This window comes from Lepus europaeus, chromosome 1 (genome assembly GCF_033115175.1).
Source record: "Lepus europaeus isolate LE1 chromosome 1, mLepTim1.pri, whole genome shotgun sequence".
Lineage (NCBI taxonomy): Eukaryota > Metazoa > Chordata > Mammalia > Lagomorpha > Leporidae > Lepus > Lepus europaeus.
In genome coordinates, this window is record NC_084827.1 from 2361399 (window position 1) to 2387698 (window position 26300).

General features: G+C 42.9%; 1 protein-coding gene across 4 annotated transcripts in view; it reads right to left on the reverse strand.

The window, feature by feature from the left end:
• Positions 1–337: 337 nt before the first annotated feature.
• The window catches only part of BRAF (B-Raf proto-oncogene, serine/threonine kinase), a 200715-nt gene continuing 174752 nt past the window's right edge, over positions 338–26300 (reverse strand). For 2 of the 4 annotated variants that reach the window (XM_062186971.1, XM_062186840.1), the window contains 4 exons: positions 23663–23794; positions 11930–12064; positions 6248–6401; positions 338–461 (listed from right to left, as the gene is read on the reverse strand). In XM_062186971.1, coding sequence (XP_062042955.1) covers positions 439–461; positions 6248–6401; positions 11930–12064; positions 23663–23794 — 444 coding nt within the window. In that variant the 3' untranslated portion in view covers positions 338–438. Of the gene's footprint in view, positions 462–6024; positions 6402–11929; positions 12065–21284; positions 21372–23662; positions 23795–26300 lie in introns of those variants that run through there. The other 2 variants (XR_009865529.1, XM_062187056.1) reach the window with 2 other exon arrangements.

A 26300-nucleotide genomic window follows, 5' to 3' on the forward strand; every position in this document is an offset into this window, starting at 1 on the left:
AACAAACTCCCAGAGCAGGCAAGAGGATGTGCGTGGTGACGGGACTGCCCCGCCAGAGGCTCGGCTGCGCGTCCGCCTGGCGGGCAGAAGGGCAAGTGGACCGGCAGATCTTCCCACACAAGTCTCCCAAGCTGCAGCAGCACTTTCCATCACGCCTGACCGTCAAAAGGTCAGGGCTCGGGGTCTCTCCTCTTCGTCTGGGAGTGGGCACGTGGTATTTGTGTTGAAGAAACACTGGCAGCAGAGATTTCTGGATCCTAAAACATTCTTCCCTCTTTTCTTGAATAGGAAACTCCATTCTGTTCCACACCAGCTTATGCATTGGAAATCTGGTATCTTTAAAAAAGGATTTGAGGAACAGAACTGTGTTTTGATGTTAACAAATTTTACGAACACAAGACTTAAGAAATAAGAGTAGATGCTGCCATGATGGTGTGGCTACTTGAAGGCTGCAAATTCTCCTGTAGAGGGAGGACAAAAGCTAATTTTAAAAAAGTTATCTCAACCTAGAGACACAGAAAAGCCTCACCTGAACCTTACTGAAAGACGACTAGTTACATATCACAAACCTAGCTACACTACCACCAGCTGGGAAGCAGGAATGGCTTAAACTCATGAAAGAACCCAGGTGTGTGGAAGCAGTATGTAGAATACTGTTCAGCAGCACCAACTATTCTCCTGCAGATAATCTCCCGGCTGGGTCTTGCGTGGAAAGTGACTCAAAATAGTGACGTTGAGCCGCACAATATTTTGCCCTCATAATTATTCACTCATTTTCATCTACCATATTACATTATTATAATGCCACTCATCAGGAAGAGAGAAGTAGGAATCAACCTCATTTTGCTAGATAAAATTAACATGTCAAATGATTTGTCTACCACCAAAAAAATTAGCCACTGAGCAGAACTCTCAGCACAAGGCGTTCCTTAACCCCAGAAGTCCCTCTGAGGTAGCACGCTTCACGGGCTTACTCAATCTGGGGACTTCGTGACATTATTTTCCACCTCCCATTCTGTCCACAGCTTCTACTCGGAACCGAAGGCCAGCTCCAATCATGAGACGCTACAGTTAATTTCTGGGAGTTGGTCAGTAGCTGACAAGCACCAGCATTTGGTCAGCCATAAGATCATTTTTTTTCTTTCTTATTCAGTGAAAGTTTATTGGTCCTTAGCATTACACCCCAATTACCAAGGTAAATTCACATACACAACTGCAGGCAGAAACGTGTAAGATGATGTGAAAGTCAATTGGAGGCTACTTTCATACATGTAACATGATCTCTGAGCAGCAGCTTCTGGAAGGATCTCAGCAGTCACTTACGTGCACACGCTGTTCACCTGAGGAGTAACCCACCCGGTTTCTGACTGCTATTAGATTCCACCTGGCTGCTTGAAAATGTTGGAATGTCCCAATAAACCACAGATCCCTAGTGACTGGCTGATGGGACCCTCCGATTTGCAAGCTGGTAACATGAGAACGGAGTGCCTGCTCTACGCCAGGCGCCTCACTGCAGTTCATACACACCAGCAACTGATTCTGAGTGACCCTCGTGAGGCAGAGCGCAGGACCTCAGTTCCCAGCTGAGCAGGCTGAGGTTCAGAGCAGCCAGGTGGCCTGCCCGCCTGACGCAGCTGGGACTGCAGAGGCAGAGGGCAGACCCGGCGCTGGCTCGGCGCCGGCTCCTGACAGCTCACAGCTTCTCCGCCGTCTGCACTGATCAGTGTTTGTCTCACCACGCTAAACACAGCTACGTACTGGAATGAAGAGACTCTTCCCATCCAAGGAGTCCTTTTAACAAACAATTATCCAAGGTATTTTGAGGCAAAATACCAGGAAGAATGAAAGAATTACTACTTTACTCTTACAGTTAAAAGGACTGAGGAGTTTGGCACTGATTTTTTTTTTTTTTAAAAACAAATTATTAGGACCTTGGAAAGTAATAACATTTAGACTATACCCACCGGAGGCTTCTTGGCAAACAGACTCAAGAAATACACATTCTCCCCCTCACTGCTGATGCTCTGAATAATCATGACTCTAAGATTGCTATTTTCAGTCATTTAATACGTTTCTTTGGATTGGTTTGCTACATTCTTATGAATAATCACTGCATCTACTTAAAATCCAAAGCCCACTGAAGGAAGACAGTGTAAAATAAGATCTGAACATTAGGAATATTTATAAAAATATTACATAATCTATTAAGTGAGGACTGTATTAATGGAAAATAAACCCTAAGCCAAATTTTATATATACTAAAAATACTTGGGCCTTCAGAAAATACTTCCTATTCATTATAACAACTACACATTCTATTATGTTGAAGAGTGTTCTATAAATTTAAAATATAAGCCTTAAAAATAAAAACAAACAAGAACAAAATCTTAACAAACTCCAAATCAAAGCAGACACTAAAGGTCAATCTACTAAAAGTCTTCTGCTTCTAATGGAATCAAGTCTTTTCATAATCAGACTTTGAGTTCAAGAAAAACATAATAAGAAGAGACTAAGAATCGATCAAGTAGAACTCTTTCTGTAGGTGTCTCCCCAATCAGAGAGAATATAAACAAAAAGATGTGGATAACAAGCAACAGATCTGCTTTTGGAAAAAAAAATACACATGTCCTTACTTGTTTTTTTCTGGCTTATCTCTAAGTCTTTTCCTATTCCACCTACAATTCATTATTTGAAAAGGCAATTCGCTATGTGTGAAGTTACTTAATATGAAATACCTACATCTTGTGACTTTTTGAAAATCTCACTATTAATTTGCTAACAGAAAAATTAACTAGAGGGCAACATGAACTATCTTCTCCCTATCTTTTCAGGTCGAGGAAAACCTGAGGTCTTTCCTCCATCTGACTTTATTTAGAAACAGGGCAGAGAATATTTGGGAAGACGTTAAAGAATGAGACCTTGTGATTTTGACTCCTGAAATATTATATATATATTTTTAAAGCTAAAGACATTATTAACTAGTTTAAAAACCTTACCAATTACCCTCTAATTCAGAATAAAATGTATTTTAATGGCCATTATATGTATATAATTTGATGCAATTTTTAGAGATAAAGTATGTTATGAAAAATCTAAAAGGTTATTTCTTATGCAAATAAAACAGGTTGTAGAAATGCTTACTAATGCAGCAAACTCTTGTTCAAATAGGACTATAACTGATAAAAGGCTTAGTCACGAAATACCTATTTCAGAATTTTTTAAAGGATCATCTCCTTCAGCTGAAAGTGATTCAGTTGACGGAAAAAGTTATTTACCCCAGGGTGTCAAAAAGCTAACGTTGCAGAGGCTGATTTTCATTACTGGTTTAGGATTTCAACCACCAGTATGACATTTTAATACCTGGAAATAAATGTGCCTGAGACACTGAGTGAGTCCTGTGATCCCTAACTAAAATGAGGACAAATCTCACTTCTTATCAATGACTAGCAAAACTTTTAAACCATAAAACAACTTGTAAAAAGGTTGTTTCCTGAAGGAAATAAACAATAATAGAAAGAGGGCTCAGGCTCTAGGAAAGAAGCAGTGAGTCACAAAACAAGTGATTATCAAAGAGATTATCTCTTCTATGGTTAGGAAAAATTGGTTTTCTTTATTTGGAGAGTATATTTAAAATCAGTATAGAACAAAAAACATAACAAATGACAACAAGGACGATGACCAAAAGGGAAGCTGATTTAATCTTAATGCTTCCTGTTTCTCCAGACTCATGTTTACCTAAACAGCTCACCTGCCATATTTTTCGTGTTCTCCCACTAACATTTCCAGTGGGGCCATTTTGGAAGGGAGAAGAGAGTTGCCATGCGGCCCCTGGAGGCACACTGCGTGTCTATGGGGTGGCACAGTGGGTCTCTGGGCGGCTCCACACCATGTGACCCCTGGAGGCACACTGCGTGTCTATGGGGTGGCACAGTGGGTCTCTGGACGGCTCCACACCATGTGACCCCTGGAGGCACACTGCGTGTCTATGGGGTGGCACAGTGGGTCTCTGGGCAGCTCCAAGAGCTCCGCAATGCCCCCTGGGAATGGCAGAGAGGAAAAGAGGGAGATGCAGATGGCAGGACCGGGAAGGGTGATGCTGGGGAGTGAAGGATGAAAGATCACAGGGAGGCTGGTGTGTACTGCGGAGCACAGAAAGAGCTCTGTCTACAACAACCCCACGACCTTGCGCTTCAGAATGCTCAAACCCCCTTTAAACACTGCACAAAGTCAATGTTGTGAAGACTTTTTCAGCTACATGCTTATTTGTGAATAAATAAAATCCCTCTAATAATTTAAATGTATCGTTAATGTCACTGCAGGATTTTGATATCATGCAGCTTGATGTCTTCCAGTATGTTATTCCTACATCCCTTTCTTATTCTCGTTTTTCAAATGATGAGAAATGTGCTTTTTCATTATTTTACCTAAATTCAAAGTCATGAATCAATCTGGAAAATCGTGATGGGATTACTTACCTTGAGCCACCAACTGAAAAGGTGTATCATAATTATTAACAAGTGGCTTTTCTGGGTGAAATTTAAGCAAACAAAGGAAGTGTTTCAGCATCTGTTTATGATACTTGAAAACTACAGTACTATTAAAATCTCCCCAAATGTCTTCTCTATTAACTTCAAAGCACGGCATTCATGCAGATACTGTCTGTCTACCGGCGTAACTGTGAATGGTCGGCGGTACTGAATCATCCTCGATCCGAGGTGAGCGAATGAAGATGGAGGTAACAGGGCAGCTCTGGGTCCCGGACAGACTAGGAAGCAGGGGCAGCAGAGCGGCTTTCCTGCTGCTTCAGAACACACTGACTGACACCTTTTAGTCTTTTTTTTTTTTTTTAATAAGAAAGTGCAGGCATTAGAAAGCATTAACCGGCTGGCGCCGTGGCTCACTTGGCTAATCCTCCACCTGCAGCGCCGGCACACCGGGTTCTAGTCCCGGTTGGGGCGCCGGATTCTGTCCCGGTTGCCCTTCTTCCAGTCTAGCTCTCTGCTGTGGCCCGGGAGTGCAGTGGAGGATGGCCCAAGTGCTTGGGCCCTGCACCCCATGGGAGACCAGGAGAAGCACCTGGCTCCTGGCTTTGGATCGGCGCAGTGTGCCGGCCATGGCAGCCATTTTGGGGGGTGAACCAATGGAAAAAGGAAGACCTTTCTCTCTGTTTCTCTCTCTCACTAACTCTGCCTTTCAAAAAAAAAAAAAAAAAAAGAAAGAAAATAGCAAGCATTAATCAATACTTTACACCATGGAATAATAACACAACAAAAGAACTGTATTCACTCATCATAAGTAGAGTCTTGCTGGAAAAGATTATAAAGAGGACAGAAATCTTGTGAGACACCATGAGATGGTGATTGCTAAAATGTGTCCCGTGAGAAGTAACAGCTTACAGTCACCCAGAGGAAAACAACCCTAACAGTTTTCACAGAATTCTGTGAAGATTGGGGTGGGAGGATGTGGGAGAGAGATCAGAGGGCTCTTACGTTTGTAAGATATCCTTAATATATAAAGAAACATTATCTAAAAGAACTCTAATTTATAACATTTTTCCCATTAAAAATCCAAAGGTAAACTACTTTACTCATGTCAAACATGCCACTTCTCAGTAACATCTCTGGTCATTTGCACCCACAATTTATAAAAAGAAATTTAGTCTATCACTTCATAGAAATAAAGCACATCTGAAATTTCTTTCTAAACTGTAGTAAAAAGGAATGGTTATAGAAATAACTTTACAATTGCAATTAGGATGATTCAACCCTAGGGACGTCCTGGACTAGATCTGCTCCGTGAGTCTGATGCAGCACGGGCTAAGCCAGTGTCAGCCTCCACTTGCAACCACACCAGGTCAAGTCCTCTGGAGCACCGACTGACGAGTGAGAGCTAACAACAGAAGCTGCGTGAGTCAAGTCCAATTTAATAATTAGAATAGCCAAGTGAATGAAACGAACTTGGGACAGGAATCAAAGCCTCTGGAAGAGGCACTGCCAATTTTTAGCAATATCTGTGTATTTTTACCTGTGGTTGTTGAAAATCCAATCTTAGGAATGAATTTTAGATTGGGAAAAAAACATCTCCAGTCTTTAAGCCACAAGTGTTCTTTGGTTCACCTTTTTTAAAAAAAAGCACATCCTACTCCATTTAACATATAAGCAAACATGTGTTCGCGTATTTTCCTTTTGTTGCTACCCTCCTGTAATCTCTCACTCATTTAATTTGTTTCAGTGGACAGCAAACGCACCATATCCCCCTGCCTGGATGGGTGTTTTTGGAGAAGCACAAGCATATAGACTAAAATCCTCTGTTTGGAAACCAGCCCGATTCAAGGAGGGTTCTGATGCACTGCGGTGGATTTTTGGCAATGAACGGGCCAGCAGCTCAATAGAGGCGAGAATCTACAAAACAAACAAACAAACAAGCAAAAACCAAAGACATATTAAAAAAAAGAAAATATGACACAAATCTCTAAGAACTCCATTATATTTTATAAGAAAGCATCTGAAATCTTACATTGTTTTCAATATCATAAATACCTGCACATTATTTAAAGACACTTTATTATTTTTTCCTGAAGAACAAAAGAAAGCTACCAATTGACTACAGCTTTTGTTTCTATACATTGTATGAGGTACATAACTCATAATTAACTAAATTTATATTTTAGACCATTTGCCAGTCTCGGAGCTATAAATACAAAAATTCAAAACCTATACTTAATTTGCCATAAACCACAAGTCCTACTTGGGAAGAAGATGGAGTGTAATTTTTATATGACTACCTCGAAAGAAATTTAGCATAATTAAAAGTAGGACACCCAGTGACCCAAACTGCTAGTGGCACATGAATGAGAAGTGACAGGTGACAACCTAAGAGTGAAGACAGAAAAACTCGACAAGTAGGCAGCGATACATGAAGCATAGAAATGTACAAATTTGAAGATACAAGGAAATGGGCTCTGGCCTTTGAGGGCGTTCAGCATAATGGTGCATGCTCATAACCGGGGCATCTGTATGAAGGCCTTGGCACAACGCCTGGCACACGTTACATTCAACACAACTTTAGCAATCTTTATTATTATTATTGTTATCCTGAGCTAGCAAAACCTTTAACAGTTAAACTATAATCTTTATAATGATTAGTTAAGAAAGGCAACAAAGTAAGTGATATTAGACAAATTTTAAAATTCCAAGCATAACAGGAATAAAGAAACAAGTGCAAGACTCATAAACCTCACCCTCCATGGGTACCCACGGTTACTCTACTGTCTTGTAGACCTCTCCTAAGCACAACCATGTGCATATGAAAACAGAGCTCTCCTCAACACCTTCTGACGTGGCGTCATACCACACTTCTTTTACTGAACTGTTTTCATCGTCCCTCATTTTTTTTTTTTTAAGACAGGCAGAGTGGACAGTGAGAGAGAGAGACAGAGAGAAAGGTCTTCCTTTGCCGTTGGTTCACCCTCCAATGGCCACCGCGGCTGGTGCGCTGTGGCCAGCGCACCGCACTGATCCGATGGCAGGAGCCAGGTGCTTATCCTGGTCTCCCATGGGGTGCAGGGCCCAAGTAGTTGGGCCATCCTCCTCTGCACTCCCTGGCCACAGCAGAGAGCTGGCCTGGAAGAGGGGCAACTGGGACAGAATCCGGAGCCCCGACCGGGACTAGAACCCGGTGTGCTGGCGCCGCAAGGCGGAGGATTAGCCTGTTGAGCCATGGCGCCGGCCTTCATCGTCCCTCATTAACATCCATGCCGTATATATATCTATCTTGTTTGAAAGTCAGAGTTACACAGAGAGAGAAGGAGAGGCAGAGAGAGAGAGAGAGAGAGAGAGAGAGAGAGAGAGAGAGAGAGGTCTTCCATCCATTGGTTCACTTCCCAATGGGAGCCAGGAGCTTCCTCCAGGTCTTCCCATATAGGTGCAGGGGCCCAAGGACTTTGGCCATCTTCTGCTGCTTTCCCAGGCCATAGCAGAGAGCTGGATTGGAAGTGGAGCAGCCGGGACTTGAACTGGTGCCCATATGGGATGCCGACAATGCAGGCGGCGGCTTTATTTGCTACACCACAGCACCGGCCCCTATATAGCTATCTAAATCTTTTTTTTCTGTAATTTTCCCCATTATAGTAACCATTCTTGTATGTATATACGAATACTTATGGAAGTAGGTTCTGCAGCAAGTTTTTTTCCAGTATTTTAAATTTATAGATTCCACCACTTCCTTCTAAAAAACAACTTACATTCCCACCTATATTGTTAAAATTTTCAAAAAGAATGCTCCTTCCTTCTCTCAACACTGTTCTTAGTTCTGGATACTGGCAAATTGACAGACAAAAATCAAAACGTACTTCACTGTGGTGTGCCTTTGTATTTTACTGAGCCAATGAAGTCTTCACATCTTTCCCTAAGTTGCCTCCTATCTGTATTTCTTTTGTGATTACTCTGCTAATATCTTTTGTTTTCTATTATATTTTAGTTAGTGATCTGTAGGAGTCCTTTGTATAAATATTACTACAATTATTTTTCTATTTTCATTTACAATGTATACATTTAAAGTTTTACTGTAGCCATATATGTTAATCTTTTCCTCTGTAACTTCTGGACTTTGCCTCTTGCTTAGGAAAACCTTTCTATCTTACTACTATGAACAATTTCATATTTCATAGTTATGCGGCACAGAGTTGTTTTTGTGTGAAAAGGTAACAAAAATGTGAAAACAGGGGGCCAGCATTGTGGCTTAGTAGGTTAAACCTCCGCCTGCAGTGCTGACATCTTATATGGGCGCCGGTTCGAGTCCTGGCTGCTCCACTTCCGATCCAGCTCTCTGCTATGGCCTGGGAAAGCAGTGGAAGATGGCCAGGAGCTCCTGGCTCCTGGCTTCAAATCGGCCTAGCTGCAGCCATTTGGGTAGTGAACCAGTGAATGGAAGACCTCTCTTTCTGTCTCTCTCTTTCTCTGTAACTCTAGCTTTCAAATAAATAAATAAATAAATAAATCTTTTTTAAAAATGTGAAAATAATTCCCAAAAGTAGTAGCCTCTAATAATGTACACATATATTTTTATGTGATGGATGAAATGTTACATTGAGAAGTCTGAGCATTTTTCTCCTTTCATATAATTTTATTTTTAAATTAAAAAAAAAGATTTATTTATTTATTTGAAAGTCAGAGTTACACAGAGAGGAAAGGTAGAGAGAGAGAGAGAGAGAGACAGACAGACAGAGAGGTCTTCCATCCGATGGGTCACTCCCCAACTGGCCACAACGATTCAAAGCCAAGAGCCAGGAGCTTCTTCCAGGTCTCCCATGTGGGTGTCCCAGGCCATAGCAGAGAACTGGATCAGAAGTGGAGCAGCCGGGTCTCGAACCGGCACCCATATGGGATGCTGGAGCTTCAGGCCAGTGCATTAACCCGCTGTGCCATAGAGCCAACCCTATCCTTTCATATCATTTTAAAAAGTAGGCTTAAGGATGTAATTGCAGTAACGGCAACCCTGCTAAATAAGAAATCCTAGCACCTCGGTGTAGGCCCTGCTGACAATGGTCAACAATGCTGGTCTTTCACTTTGGTAGTCTTAAACCGGAGGTACTCTGAGGTAAACAAACCAAAACCACAAAACCTCTTCTTCAAAACCTAGAATCCCAATATGTGAAATATATGTGGGTGCTTGGAAGATACACACTATTAATTTCATTTCCATGAACTTTTTGAAGCACCTTCATATACTACTTCTGAGGTAGCCCCTTGAGAGATTTGTTAAAATCATCAATTCTATCTTCTTTAATTCTTTAGAGAAGAAAAAAAGCTTTTCTATAAAAAACAAGGATCAGTGAATCTTAATCCTGTAATAGTGACTTTTTTAAAAAAAAATTATTTATTTTGAAAGTTACAGAAAAAGAGGGGGAGACAGAGATCATCCATCCATTGGTTCACTCCCCAGGTGGTCACAATGGCTAGGGCTGGGCCAGGCAGAAGCCAGGAGCTTCATCTGGGTCTCCAAAGTGGGTGTTAGGGGCCCAAGCACTTGGGCTGTCCTCCACTGTTTTTCCCAGGCCATTAACAGGGAGCTGGATCTGAAGTGGAGCAGCTGGGACACGAACTGGTAAACCTATGGGATGCTGGTGTCACAGGCAGTGGTTTCACGTGCTAAGCCATGATGCTGGCTCCTGTAACAGTGTCTTGTAAGTAACACTGCACTTCGTAACAGAAAATCACCGAGGGCTCACAAAGGCACACTGCTGAAATGCTGTAGCAGCCTTACTAGGAGAGTCAGCACTTCCCTCTGAAATCGTCATTCACCTAGGCTTATTTTTTCAGTGTTACCAGGCACTTCCTAACCATCAGGAAACATTGAATTTATATTACAGTATGTACTACAGCAGTTTAGTTCTCTGTGAGGCTTGTTAGAGATTATTAGCTGGGGCTGGATTATCAGTGGAACAGCTGGGACTCTAGTTGCCGACCCAGCTCCCTAATGCGCCGGGAACAGCAGCATATGATGGCTCAAGTGTTTGGACCCCTGCACCCACATGGGAGACCTAGATGGAGTTTCACGCTCCTGATTTTGGCCTGGCCCAGTCCCAACTACGTGGCCATTCAGGGAATAAACTAGTGGAAGGAAGATCTCTCTCTCTCCCTCTCTGTAACTCTGCCGTTCAAATAAATAAAACAAATCTTAAAGAAAAAAATCGGGGGCTGGTGTTGTGGCATAATAGGTAAAACTGCCTGTGACACTGGCATCCCATATGGGTACTGGCTCAAGTCCCAACTGCTCCACTTCTGATCCAGCTCCCTGTTAATGCACCTGGGAAAGCAGTGGGAGATGGTTCAAGTCCTTGGGCTACTGTACCAACATGGGAGACCTGGAAGAAGCTCCTGGCTCTTGGCTTCAGTCTGGCCCCGCTCTGGCCATTAAGGCCATTTGGGGAGTGAACCACTGGATGGAATATTTCCATGTCTCTCCCTCTTTCTAACTGTGCCTTTCAAATAAAAAAATAAAAGGGGTCGGTGCTGCGGTGCAGTAAGTCAGTCCTCAGCCTGAGGCAAGCATCCCATGTGGGTGTTGGTTCTAGTCCTGGCTGCTCCTCTTCCGATCCAGCTCTCTGCTGTGGCCTGGGAAAGCAGAAGATGGCCCAAGTGCTCGGGCCCCAGAACCCACGTGGGAGACCAGGAAGAAGCTCCTGGCTCCTGGCTTCAGATCAGCCCAGCTCTGACCATTGTGGCCTTCTGGGGAGTGAACCAGGGTATAGAAGACCTTTCTCTCTCTCCCTTTCACTGTCTATAACTCTACCTCTCAAATAAATAAAAAATCTTTAAAAAAAACCAACAACAAAAATAAAATAAAACAAAATGTGGAAAAGGGCTCTGAGACCAAAAAGTTTTAAAAATTGCTGGACAAATACAAGCTTCTGAGTTTTGTATTGGGATCCCAAATTTCTTTCTTTCTTTCTTTTTTTAAGATTTTATTTATTTATTTGAGAGGCAGAGTTACTGACAGAGGGAGAGACAGTTTTCCATGTGCTGGTTCACTCCCCAAATGGCCACAATGGCTGGAGCTGGATCCATCTGAAGCCAGGAGCTTCTTGCAGGTCTCCCGCGAGGCTGCAGGTGCCCAGGCACTTGGGCATCTTCTACTGCTTTCCCAGGCCATAGCAGAGAGTTGGAGTGGAAGTGGAACAGCCGGGACATGAATCAGCACCCATATGGGATGCCGGCGCCACAGGCAGAGGTTTAGCCCACTGTGCCATAGCGCTGGCCCCTCTAACTTTTATGAAATTATTTTCTTGTGCTTAGTTATCTGAAGTCTGTACATAATACAATCACATGGATCCCAAACCCATGAATTATAAACTATCCCTGAACAAGCGTTTCAAAGTCTGCCCTGAATGTCAGTCTGGTTTCCTAGGTGCTCTGAAGCTTTTCCTTACTTGGGGAAAGAGTGGTCTCTCATCTCTTTTCTTTTTGAGGCACTCTGCCATTAATCTCTTCATGGCTTTCGGACAGTTACTCCGTACCTTACTGAGATCTGGAGACAGGTAGCCACGTCCCACCATAAAAATGATCTAGAGAGAAAAACAGAAGCAAATCATAGAAGCTTGTATGTAAGTTAAAATACATAAACACTGAAAATTCAACATGCAAAATCCGAGATTTGTACTTTTCTGTATGTGTATTACACTTCAATAAAGTTGGATCCCCACCTCCCAGGCTGTGGGCACTGGCTGCAAGCCCAGCCCTGTATGGTCCCAGGACTTTGGCAAAGGGCTGCTCTACCTTCAGTCTCTACGTCCCCAGCCCATTTTCCCACTCACTGGGTGATGATCTGACAGTGTCTCTTCTGAAAACAACAACAAAAGCTACCGAAGACTTCCGATTACTGAGTATCTTTTAAGTCCTTTAAATACGCGCAGTAGTACCGGAAAGTCAACCTCTTAAAAAGGCAGTTGTTCTGCTGTATGTGAAGCCCTTTTGTTGTCGAAACTCGAATGAGGTATTTGATCCCACAAATCTGAGAACCGAAGCCTCCTCCAGAGAAGGTGAAACTACTGACAGCTGAAGTGAAACGTTCCTTTTTCAAAAGTGCTCTAAAAAGTCTTGCCTTCCATGAGCAGAGTTTTATAATTATTCTAGTTTCTGAATTTTCTAATTTTTGGTTCCTTTGAGAGTAGGCAGAGAAGGAGGTTGGGTATCTTGGGATTCAGGGAGGAGAGGACCTGAGAGGAAGGGTTTTGATCTTAGAGGAAACAGGTTTAACAGAGCAGACTTTATTTCCTATTTTGTACTATAAGACCTTAGGTAAGGCTTTGATCTCAGTGTGGTCGTTATAGTACAGGATAAAAGGATGATGGTTAGAAAATGCAGTTTTCTTCTATACTGCCTTCTATACTACCAGGTAGTCATAACATCATTTTAATGAAAGACAGCAACCTTAGAATTATTTTTTTAAAATATATTTATTTATTTATTTGAAAGTTAGAGCTACAAAGAGACAGAGAGAGGGAGAGACAGAGAGCTCTCCCATCAGATGGCTGCAGCAGCCAGAGCTGGGCCAGGCTGAAGCCAGGAGCCAGGAGTTTCATCCCGGTCTCCAAATGGATGGCAGGGGCCCAAACACCTAAGCCATCTTCCACTGCTTTTTCCAGACCATTAGCAGGGAGCTGAATGGGAAGTGGAACAGGTGGGACAGGAACTGGTGACCATATGGGATGCGGGGTCACAGATGGTGTTTCACCTGCTGCACCACAATGCTGGCCCCATCCATCTCAGAAATCTAGGAGCAACCTGGAATAATCCCTTGGAGCAACAGGTGATAACGATTAGAAGAAGGTAAAGCATTTCTGAAGTTGAGAGAAAAGGTCTGGACTGCCTTACAGTCACACTGGACAACAGTTTAGATATTCTTACCTGGCTATTAACAGAAAAGATATAAAAACCATGGGACCCTTGGATTACAGATGTCATCTAAGCTTAAACTCAAAATAATTCTACAAGTCGGTATCAAACCCCTTTTACAGATGAGGAATCCAAAGTTCAGATTAGGTAACTTGGCCAAGATAACAGAGCTAAGTAATGAAGAGGAGTTTGGAGAAGACCATCTGCTGTGGTTTGCCAGTTCCCCAATGGCCCGACACGTAGGGTGACACTACAGGGAGGCAGGCCTGGTGGGAGGTCCTTAGGTCATGTGGACATACTCTCCAAAGGCAGTTCTCTTGTGACCTCTCTAGATCTCACAGAAGGGTCATTACAAAACCCCTCACCTACTCTCTGCTCTTAGCTTGAGATTTGAATGCTCAGTCTGACAAGAGCTTCCGCCATCGAAATCCACACCATGGGTTGATGTAGTCAAACAGAGGTTGCCACACCTGCACTTATGCTATTTGGACTTTGAGTCTCCCAAACTGCTAGTGAGATAAACCTGTTATGTTTATCAAGTCAGCTGCATCAGGTATTTTGTGGTCATCATGCAAAGCTGCTTGCGACCACTTGTACACTGATTCTGCTTCTGCTCTCCTGCAGTGCCCTCCCAGGCCCTGGTCTCCAGCTATCAGAGATCCAGGGGAATCAAGGCCCAACTGACGGAAAAGTGGTACCATCCTTCACAGCAGGTATGGTGACATTGACCGCCTTACACGGCTACTCACCTTCCTGAATAAGGACCTCACCTGTGCTCCCCAGTGACTATGGATGCTCACAGAGCAGAGCACCTATCTCACAGTCATGTATTTATGCATTTGTTTTTCTTCTTTTAAAAGCTGTACTACCCTGCCTCTGGACATAAGAGGTTTTCAATGTTTAACAATTCAATTAGGTGAAATATACATTTTTACTGATTAACCATGTCACATGTGTATGGTCTGCAAACTAGGGTGAAGTATGCTAGGGTTCCGCGAAGATTCTACCAGAAATATACAGACATGGTAGTTTTAAGGGAATTAATTTCTATATCAATTACCCTACACCCTCCTAAAAAACTGATTTGCCCGAGGACCTCTCAAGTGGAAATATAAAGGTTACCTTTCTTTCTCATCTCTCCTGTAGTTAAGGCCCCACTCTCACATTAGAGTAAAGGCATACCTTTTACACATATGGAATCTAACTGTACTATACATTCTGGACTGCCAAATCCATGTGGGCATCAAAGCGATATTTCCAAATATTGGTATCCAACTGGGATCTAATAAATGGGTACAAATCCCTTTATAAGACAGTTGGTTTCAAATCAACAAAATTAACTGAATTGTCAGTTGGCCATTCAACTAATTTTTATTTGAAAGGCAGAGTGATAGAGGAAGAGGAAGAGGGAGAGAGAGATCTTTCATTTGTTGGTTCACTCTCTGAATGACTACTATAGCCAGGATTTGGATGAGGCTGAAGTTAGGAGCCTAGAACTTCATCTCTGGCTTTCCCAGTGGGTGCAGGGCCCAGGGACTCGAGCCATCTTTTTCTGCTGCTTTTCCCAGGTATGTTAGCAGACAGTTAGATCTGAAGTGGAGCAGCCAGGACTTAAATAGGTGCCCCTATAAAACACTGGTGTCACAAGGAGGGGCTTACCCCACTGTGTCACAATACCGGCCCCAGAATAATTTTTATTTTTTATTTATTTATTTTTTAAGATTTATTTATTCGAAAGTCAAGAGTTACACACAGAGAGAGAGGGAGAGAGAGGCAGAGAGCGAAAGGTCTTCCATCCGCTGGTTCACTCCCCAGTTGGCTGCAATGGCTGCAAAGGAGCTGCGTCGATCCGAAGCCAGGAGCCGGGAGCTTCTTCTGGTCTCCCATGCGAGTGCAAGGGTCCAAGGACTTGGGCCATCTTCTACTGCTTTCCCAGGCCATAGCAGAGAGCTGGATTGGAAGTGGAGCAGCTGGGACTTGAAACAGCACCCATATGGGGGGCCAGCACTACAGGAGGTGGCTTTACCTGCTATGTGCCAGTGCCAGCCCCCCCCAAATAATTTTTAATGACAAGTTACTATGTAGTTTTTGGTATATTTTAGGAATGACTTCAAGGGGCTGGCGTTGTGGCATAGTGGGTAAAGCCACTGCCTGTGACAACGGCATTCCACACGGGAGCTAGTTCCAGTCCTGGCTGCTCCATTTCCGATCCAGCTCCATGCTGATGTACATAGGAAGGCAGCAGAGGATGCCTGAGTGCTTGGACTCTGCACCCATGTGAGAAACCAGGAAGAAGCTCCCAACCCGTGGCTTTGGACCAGGCCAGTTCCAGCCATTATGGTCATTTGGGGAGTGAACCAGGGGAAGGAAGCTCTCTATCTCTTCCTCTCTCTAACTCTGCCTTTAAATAAATAAACAAATAAATTTTTTTAAAAAGTGAAGGAATGAGTCCAAATGACTGAGTGATATGGTTGGTGCACAGTCAGGAATTAACCTTGCTCAAAGAGAAGGCTGGCTTTTGTCCTTGGCTCCTGGGAAGTAGATACTAAGCACTTGTAATGTCCTGCTTTATCAGAGTGCTTATCTGGGCACCCTAGGCCATGCCAGAAAGTCTATGCTTACAACGTGATTTAGAGAGGGCTTCAGTCATATGAATCAGCTTGACCCCGGAGGAGCTGGGAATTAAGGTCAGCCACGTCCATAGTCAGCCATGCCTATGAGGCGGAGCCCCAGCAGTCATTCCAGACTGCAAGGCTGCCGGGAGCTGCTCCTGCCGGCACACTCCATCTGAACTACCACACGCCGCTGCTGCTGGGAGAACTGCACACCTCCACAGCTCCACTGGGAGGGGTGAACGCAAGATCACAGGAACTCCTCTGGATTCTGCCCCATCCACACCACCTTCCCTTGGCTGATTTTAATCTGTAGTCTTTCACTGTATAACTGTAACTGTGGGTCTAACAGCTTTTGGTGAATCTTATGTTGGTTTTAGCAAGTTTCCAATAAGTCCTGTTAGTGAATCCTTGAACCTGTGTGTGGTCTGAGAATCACCATATCTTGTGCGTGTCTGTAACAAAAACCCTCACTTTCCTGTCTAATTATGAGTGACACTTCCCAGTAGGGGCGGGAATCTGGCACAGCGGCTAAGACACTGTGTGGGACACCCACCTCCCACACTGCGGCGCTGGGGCAGGTCCTAGCTCTGCCTCTAGCTTCCCTCTGATGTGAACCTTGAAAGACATCAGTAATGGCTCAAGCACACGGGCCCTGCTACCCATGTGGGAAACCAGACTTAGACCCCAGTTCTTGGCTGTGGCTTGGCCTAGCTCCAGCTGCTGTGAGCATTTGGGAAGTGAACCAGAGAGGATGGAAGATTTCTCTGTCTCTGCCCCCACATCCCCTCCCACCCCTGTCTCTCAAATAAATAAAAAATACAAATAAGATTTCCTAGTATTTATATCTTCAAAAATAAAATAATGGAAAGGACTGATACTAACAAGCCTTAGCTTGTTCCAGCAGAAAAGTCGTATTTATCCAAGATATACAAACCAATTGAAAGGAAAAGAAAGGGCTCACGTCATTTACTTAGATATATATTTCCAACAAAATTTTTCCTTCAAAAAAGAAAAGAACAAAAAATTCCTGCTTCTGTCTATTAAAACTCATGTTATTTTAATTAGTATGTCTTATAATATTAATAGCATAATTGAGAATTTTTAAAAAAGATTTATTTATTTACTTGAAAGTCAGAATTACAGAAAGAGAGAAGGAGAGGCAGAGAGAGAGGTCTTCCATCTGTTGGTTCACTCCCCAATTGGCCGCAATGGCTGGAGCTGCGCCAATCCGAAGCCAGGAGCCAGGTCTCCCATGCGAGTGCAGGGGCCCAAGGACCTGGGCCATCTTCTACTGCTTTCCCAGGCCACAGCAGAGAGTTGGATCGGAAGAGGAGCAGCCGAGACTCAAACCGGCGCCCATATGGGATGCTAGCACTGTAGGCAGCGGATTTACCCACTATGCTGCAGTGCTGGCCCCGAGCATTTTTTAAATTAACAATCAGGTCCTAGTCACAGGAAATTTTAAAAAATTCTAAACTTTATATATATTTCTTGTAGAAATTTGACTTGGATAATCAATAGAAACCTTTATAGCATAAAAACACAGTAGGGGCTGGTATTGTGGCACAGTGGGTTAATCTGCCTTTTGCAATGTCTGGATCCCATATCAGAGTGCCAGTCTGCATCCCATCTAGCTCCCTGATACTGAGCACAGAAAAGCAGAGGAGGATGGCCCAAGTGCTAGGGCCTCTGCACTCACACGGGAGGCTCAGATGGAGTTCCTGCTTCAGCCTGGCCCAGCCTCAGCTGTTACGGCCAATTTGGGAGTGAAATGGTGATGGAAGATCTTGTTCACTCTGTCACTCTGCTTTTCAAATAAATAAAAATAAACAAATCTTTGAAAAACATGGTATATTAAGAAAAAATTCTGGGTGGAAAATATAATAATATTTGCAGGGAAAAAAGGAACCATGTGAAACTTCCTAAAATTAATGAAGAGATTTTGTATTATTTATTTATTTATTTACTTTGACAGGCAGAGTTAGACAGTGAGAGAGACAGAGAGAAAGGTCTTCCTTTTTGCTGTTGGTTCACCACTCAAATGGCTGCTACAGCCAGTGCTGCACCGGTCCGAAGCCAGGAGCCAGGTGCTTCTCCTGGTCTCCTATGTGGGTGCAGGGCCCAAGGACCTGGGTCATCCTCCACTGCCTTCCCGGGCCACAGCAGAGAGCTGGACTGGAAGAGGAGCAACCGGGACAGAATCCGGCACCCCAACCGGGACTAGAACCCGGGGTGCCGGCGCCACAGGCAGAGGATTAGCCTAGAGAGCTGCGGCACCGGCCGAGATTTTGTATTTTTAAAAATGAATGATCATTGGTATCAAATCTCTATAGTATAGTTTTCAGATTTTGCTGGATATATTTTAAGTTTTTATTCATTTATTTGAGAGGCAGGGAGACAGAGAGCTCCCATACACGGGTTCACTCCCCAAATGTTCACAACAGTTGCTCTGTGAACCTTGGAGCCAGTAACTCAATCCTCGTCTCCCACATGGGTTGCAGGAATCCAGTAACTTAAGCCAGTGCCCCCAAGGGTCTCCAATAATAAAAAGCTGGGCTCCATCACCACTGCCTACCAGGGTCCAAATAAACCGAAGGCTGGAAGTGAGAACCCAAGAAGCAGGGCAGCAAGTGACGGTACTGCTCTGTGGGTGTCAGCGTCCTAACCGGCCAAGCGCCTGTCAATGGACATGTTTTAAAAGAGGGACAGAGTAGTCTACTTACAAAGGCTAACAGAGTATACTAAAAATCATATTTTTTTGTAATTACTGAAAAGTTTAAACAAAAATGTTGAGATGCCAATTTAAAAATGTACAAGGAAGCACACAGTTTTTCAAAGTTCTTTCAGGAAGAATGTAAAAAAAAAAAAAAAAGCCCACAAACTGTCATATTTTATATGCCTCACAGAATTTAGTTAGTGCAGAGCATAAAGTAGATACCACTCTTCCATGAACATCTATTAGACTGGGTGTGGGGGACTGACTGATGAAGAACCAGCAGAAAGGAAAAAGGATGTAATTCATGATAGAACACGCACACAGCTCAGATGCCACAAAATCTTAACCTTGTCTTAAAATCTGGGACTGGGGCCGGCGCTGTGGTGGAGTGGGTAAAACCACTGCCTGCAGTGCCAGTATCCCATGTGGGTGCCAGTTTGAGTCCTGGCTGCTTCACTTCCGATCTAGCTCTCTGTTATGGCCTGGGACAGCACTGGAAGATGGCCCAAGTCGTTGGGCCCCTGCACCTACACTGGAGACCCGGAAAAATCTCCTGGCTCTTGGCTTCAGATCGGTGCAGTTCCGGCGGATGGAAGACCTCTCTCTGTGTCTCCTTCTCTCTCTGTGTAACTCTGACTTTCAAATAAAAAAATAAATCTTAAAAAAAAAAAATGCACTGGTTCTTAATCTGAACTGAGCACTCCTGGTGCCCCCAACCTTTCATTTTCTTCTGTACTGAAGCATGTGTTGGCTGATTTTCAACATCACCTCCTGCTACCGCAACAGAAATCCAGATGCACTGAGAGTGGATTCTATATTCAATTCTTTGAATCTCTGTATATTCCATAGTGCTTTGCATATGGCAGGTATTAGAAACACTTCCTATTAAATAACTGCCTATTGGTAAGACACTGATACTCATTCTCTCTTGTTTCTTAGGATCTTGTCATTTGAGCCCAGCACCAATGCTCTGAGAAGGACCAAGTAGCTTGTAGAGAGGTCCTCATGCAGAGACCCAGGTGGAGAAGAACCCAGGCCCTAACCCTGGGTCCTCACTGAGCTTCCACGTGCCAGCTGTGACTGACTTGCCAGATTCAGGAATGTGTCATTTTGGAAGTAGGTAATTTTAACACTATTCAAGTTACTCTAATTAACACAACGTAAAATGAAATAATTATAAACCTTCCTAAGAACAGCCTAAACTGTAGCTTCATAAGTTGTTTTAAGCCACACATTCTGGGTAGTTTGTTATACAGCAATAATAACTGGAATGTAGTTGAAATGATAAACGTTATTACTTTCTTCTAAGATGACATAGTACTTTTGCTCCAAGAAAAAAGAAGCCATGACAATAAAGTCAACATACCTAGCTTAAATGAGCATAGTACTAACCCCGCTTAGTAGAGAAGCTGTAAGGCAGGAGGGAAGAATAGAGTGACTAGAGACGAGAGTGGAATGATAAAGAGGGGAAAAATGATAAAGTAATTTCTCTGACTTTCAGCAGTAGAGTAAGTTAGGTAAAAAGGAATACCACTATGCAAAGTTCATCTTTCAATGAGCTAAGAGACCTATTTCAAGAAAGAACCTGATCATTAAAACTGGAAGAAATTCTTTAGTCCAATATTTTATTTAAAACAATTATTTTTATTTGAAAGGCATCAAGAATGTGGGGAGAAGGAGGAGGAAGGAGGGAGAGGGACACAGAGAGAGAGACAGGGAAAGAGACACACACACAGATACACACAGACACACAAAGAGATCTATCTCTGCCAATTCACTCTCCAAATGCTCCAAACAGGACTAGGCTGAGCTAAACCAGGGGCCTGGAATCCCACTTGGGTGGCAGGGACCCAAGTATTTGAGCTCCCACCTTCTGCCTTCCAGGTTACCATTAGCAGGAAGCTGGATTACAGTGGAGGAGTTGGGACTTAATCTAGCGTTGTGGATGCTGCAATAACTGTTGCATCAAAAGTCTGTCCCCAATCTCTTTTATTTTTGTAATTGAGGAGGGAAAAAACATACACAGAGAAGTAAGGTGCCTCGATCATGCAGGTCTTGAGTCCAAGGCCTGTCATTGCATCACACTGCATTGCTGGAGTCCTGCTTTGAACTTACAGGCAGAACCTACCTCCTCAGACTATGGGTGTGAGAGTGCAGGTGAATGGAACTTACACTGCGTGTAAAGAATCAGCTGTCTCATTTCCCATGAAAAAGAACGTTCCTGGATTCCTAAACAGAAGTCTAATCTGAAAACCATGGAGATCAACGTATAACAGAAAACAAAAGAAAACTCCAATCAAAGGAATGGGGTGGAACAATACTTGGGGTTACTTCATTAAAGAAGAGTGATGTTATCCATTCAAAATGGGGAGTTCCATGAAAAGTACCCATCTGAAGAAAGCAAACTGGAATGTAATATAGTAGTATGGGGGTAGTAGAAAGAGTGTAATACCCTTTCACCTCCTCATTCTTCATCAAATACTTAAGTTGATGTCACACTGGCAAATTCCAGAGGCTCTAGCTACACTACTAGAAAGAATTAACTAGTAAAGGCCTTACCCTTCTGTTGGTCACTCACTCACTTCTCTCATGGAGAGTAAGCCCTTGCCACATCAATTTATTATACTCCCATGAAGGACAAAGCACCTAAAATGCCAAGAAGTGGGTGAGTGAGTACAGAACTCTGGGTTGTTTTTATCCATAATTTGGAGATAATAATACTTGTTTCTAAACCACAATCATATTAAAATAATCACAAACATGAATTTTATCCAGCTCTTATGACATAAAAGTTTAATAATTTGTAGTTTTAATGATAAATCAACTAAAATTAAACATTACTAGCAATCTTCCAGAAAAGTAATATGCATAAGAGAAGTGAACATGGTACAGGGTATTAGGCTATATGGCCCAATTTCTATGACTGTAAAGGGCAGAGCACATGAAACTTACAAATAAGAGAAAATTTTGCAATTTAGACTGCCATCACAAACTTCATCAATTTGACTCTAAATCTGTTACAAAGTGCAAGCTCTTAACTGTGGCTTTTAGCTAATATTTTTGTCTCCCGTGATTAAAATTTCATGCAGGCTTAAGACAGCCTATCATCACAACCAAAGCCATGTTGTTTAATACTCAAAAATCACAACTAAACCTTCTAATGCTACAGGAAGAATAAAAGCTTAGTTTTATGATGAAACGGGCGAACACGTAGTTACTTTTTTAAATCCTCAAAACACAGAATATTAAGACCAAAATCACACAAGTAGGATTTAGTGCTTATTAAACATACACGGAGTTCAGGAAGATTTGGGTTACTTCCCTGATATCACAGGACAGTTGAAATGAGAAAAGCCTCTCAGAGCTTTCAACAAAAAGACTGAGACTTGAGATACTGACCAAAAGAAACACACTGCTTATGTTAAGCAGCACATTTATACACAAAATCTACATTCCATTCACTGGAAAAGTTATGATGAAACACAGAAAGTTCCTATTTTCATTTTCTATTCCGTAGACTGGCGATTCTCAACTGTGGCATGTATCAAAGTCGTCTGAGAAACAATGAGAATGCAGGTATCAGGGCAGGTGTTGTGGCACAGAGGTTAAGCAGCCACTCGGGAGCCCTGCATCCCATTATTGGGGTGCTCTGGGGGTCTGAACCTGGCTCTGCTTCTGACCTGGCTTCCTACTAATGAGCTCCCTGGGAGGCAGCAGATGAGGCTCAAGTATTTGGGTCCTTGCCACCCATGTGGGAGACGCCGAAGGAGTTCTGGGCTCCTGCTAACTGGCTGTTATAGGCATGTAGGGAGTGAACCAGCAGATGGAAGGTATCTTTCTCTCTTTGCCTTTCAAAGAAAAAAAAAAAAACAAAAAAGAATGTAGGTGCTTGGGCCGCATCCCACTGAATCAGAAATTTTTCCAGTATCTCCACTTTTTTTTTTTTTTTTAAAGATTTATTTATTTATTTGAAAGGCAGAGATAGAGAGAGAAAGGTCTTCCATGCTCTGATTCACTCCCCAAATGGCCACAACAGCCAGAGCTGGGCCAATATGAAGCCTGGAGCCAGGAGCTTCTTCTGGGTCTCCCAAGTGGCTGCAGAGGCCCAAAGACTTGGGCCATCTTCTACTACTTTCCCAGGCCATAGCAGAGAGCTGGATGGGAAGTGGAGCAGCTGGGACTCGGACCAGCACCCATATAAGATGCCAGCACTGCAGATGGTGGCTTTACCCACTATGCCACGACACAGCCCCAATATCTCCACTGTTAAACAAATTTCCCAGGTGATTCCAATTCAAACCACAGTCTATTTTCGAATCACAGTTTATATGAGCAACCATTGTTTTCTAATATATTAACAGTGTAACTGCTGTAATTTCTCTCTTAACACAAACACACACTTACTTTTCAAAATGCTGAGGTATCCGAGGCCATCTCAGGAAGGTAACGCACTTCCCTTGGCCAGCTGTACAAGCCTCATTGAACGTCACGCGGCTGAGACAGCAAAGGCTAACAGCTCCATGAGGCTATTTTGTAAGGGACAGAGAGCAGCAGTCCAGGAAGGAAAGAAGTACACTGTTGTCTTTGGGGCTGCTGTTGTGGCACGGCAGGTGAAGCCGCTGCCTGTAACACCGGCATCCCATATAGGTGCTGGTGTGAGTCTGGCTGCTCCATTTCCGATCCAGCTCCCTGCTAACGTGTCTAGGAAGGCAGCAGAAGACGGCCCCAGTGCTCGGGATCCTGACACCCACGTGGGAGACCTGCATGGAGTGCCAGGCTCCTGAGTTTTGGCCTGGCTCAGCCTTGGCCATCTGGGGAGTGACCCAGTGGATGGAAGATCTCTATTTTGCCTTTCAAATCAACTAATCAACCTTTAAAAAACCAAAAACAAAACAAACTACTTTCTTAAACAACCCCAAGAGACAGTCAATATTTACCTGGTCTCTGTTGTTGATGTTTGAGTAAGGTAACTGTCCAGTCATCAATTCATACAGAACAATCCCAAATGCATACACATCTGACTGAAAGCTATATGGGTTTTTGTCTTGCATTCTGATTACTTCTGGTGCCTGTTAGGACACAAAAAGAAAAACATGCTTGTTTATTCTTTAACGGAGTAAAAACGGAAAACAAACTACTATAATTCCCAGAGCAATGCTTTTACCATAAAAAAAAAAATCCATCTAATATGTAGTTATATCTCATATTAAGGGTCAAAGAAACAAAAAGATTAAGAAAGAGGAAGGAAAAAAACCTCTATAAAAAAAAACACTATAGGCCGGCGCCGCGGCTCAACAGGCTAATCCTCCGCCAGCGGCGCTGGCACACCAGGTTCTAGTCCTGGTCAGGGCGCCGGATTCTGTCCCGGTTGCCTCTTCCAGGCCAGCTCTCTGCTGTGGCCCGGGAGTGCAGTGGAGGATGGCCCAAGTGCTTGGGCCCTGCACCCCATGGGAGACCAGGAGAAGCTCCTGGCTTCGGATCAGCATGGTGTGCCGGCCGCAGTGGCCATTGGAGGGTGAACTAACGGTAAAGGAGGACCTTTCTCTTTCTCTCTCTGTCTCTCACTGTCCACTCTGCTGTCAAAAATAAAAAAAACAAAAAAAAAAACTATAAACTCTGAATGAGGCAGTATTAGCTGAGACTCCATAATCAACTATTAAAATTTCATTATTTAATCACTCTCTTTTTGTACAAAATAACCATCATTGGCATTTGAATTCTTCCCATGATATACCCTATCTCAATCAATTTTTTCCTATTCCTGACTCACGAAACACTAGACCTATATTTATAAAATTATCAAATACAGGGAAACAGTACAAGTACTGTAGTAACTGTCTCAGAATTGAAGTCTCAGAATTTCCTTAGTACAAGTGATTTCCGTTACCTGAGGGCACCACAGAAAATAACGGTAAAATTTCAAGACTGATCAACTCAAATCTCCTCCCCCACGCCATGAAATAAATGTGCTATGGATGCTTTACCAACAAAAGCAACAGACAGCATATTTAGTAGAAGATGGCACAGAAGATCTTTTGACTGCTGCTTTTTGGGCAAAGAAACAGACCACCTCGTATCTGCTACATTTTTACACGTCAGTCACTGCACTGCATAATTAGGTTTCTTATTCACATGAAATGCAATAAATGGTAAGATTTCTTCTTTCACTTTGCATTTTCTGTATTGTTTCATTTGGAAGGAATTAAAGAAACTGAAGGGTTACTAATGAAAACTGTGCGCAAACATCCAATTTGCTAGCAACAGCAGTACTAACTGCAAAAGCGGCACAAACGCGGGGCCAGGCTCCCGTCTCACACGGAGAGGCAGTATGTCACTCGGCCACAGGTGCAAACGAGAATCACCTGGGAAGCCCAGATGACATTCTAATCCAATTAACATCCCATCAGAACCCGAGTGGGATCCAAACATCACTGGCCTTTAAAGCTCCCCAAGTGACTCTAACGTCCAATCACTGATGGAAGGTCTGTGGGAGATCCTCAAGAGAGTAGAAGGTCGGGTGGAAGAGAAGGTGGCACATACTTGCTTTCGTCGTTTATGTCATTGACACTTGCTTTTGGTAATAAGTGCAAAATATACCACATAGAATTGAAGTGATGAACGAGTCAGAGTACTGAGAGGCTGCTGATTAGGGTGAAGACACAATTTTCAAAGCCCAAGTCAATTCTTGTGACAGAGTATAAGTCAGTTGAAGATCTGTCTTTTAAAAAATTTTACTTTCATTTCATTGTAGTCAGATGGCTTGATAAAAAGTTGCATGTCATCTATTTATAAGAAATGCTTGACTACTGTTAGTTTTAGTGGTTTAATTTGTAAAAATTTCCACAAAGGCTTCTTTCTCCTCTAAGCTAAATAAAACAAAGTGTATTGTAGGTAATTCAGGGGACCCCATAACTTTAGTTCTGACCAAATGGTTTTTAGTTCTCTCCTAGTCTGAAGATAATACCAATGAGGATGATTTATTTAACAATGAAGTGCTTTATTGGCTATTCATTTGCTTTAAAACTCATGATAATGGAATAAAGTATGATCCCATCTATCCAAGTACAAACAAAATAGTAATTGGAAGAAAAAACATAACTTCATGTCACACACACACACACACACACAAATTGCTTAATGTTTTTGAAAAAGTAAGGACAAACCTGGAGACTGGAGTGGGCCCAACTTTCTCACACTAATGACAATAAACACACCTTTAAAACATGTGACAACTGCTTCTTCATAATTTTAGCTTTTGTAATTTCAGCACCTAAGACCTGGTTTTCCCTATCTTCTTAGGAGACACTACCATATGTGCTACAAGTATGTGCCTTAAAGGTGCTTGAGATTCAGATTACAATGATTAATCAGCCTTTATCAGTTAAAGACAATAAACTTAAAAATCTAGCAAACTTCAATTATTGAATCTTAGAAACAGGATAGGCATTAAATTAGGCACTAGTCCAACTCAGCACTTCAGACAGAATCCGAGGTTGTCAAGCAACCCGCCAGGAAAGAGGGACGAGGTCACTGTCAAGACCCACGTCTTCTCGTCTTCTCTTGCACCCTTTCTTC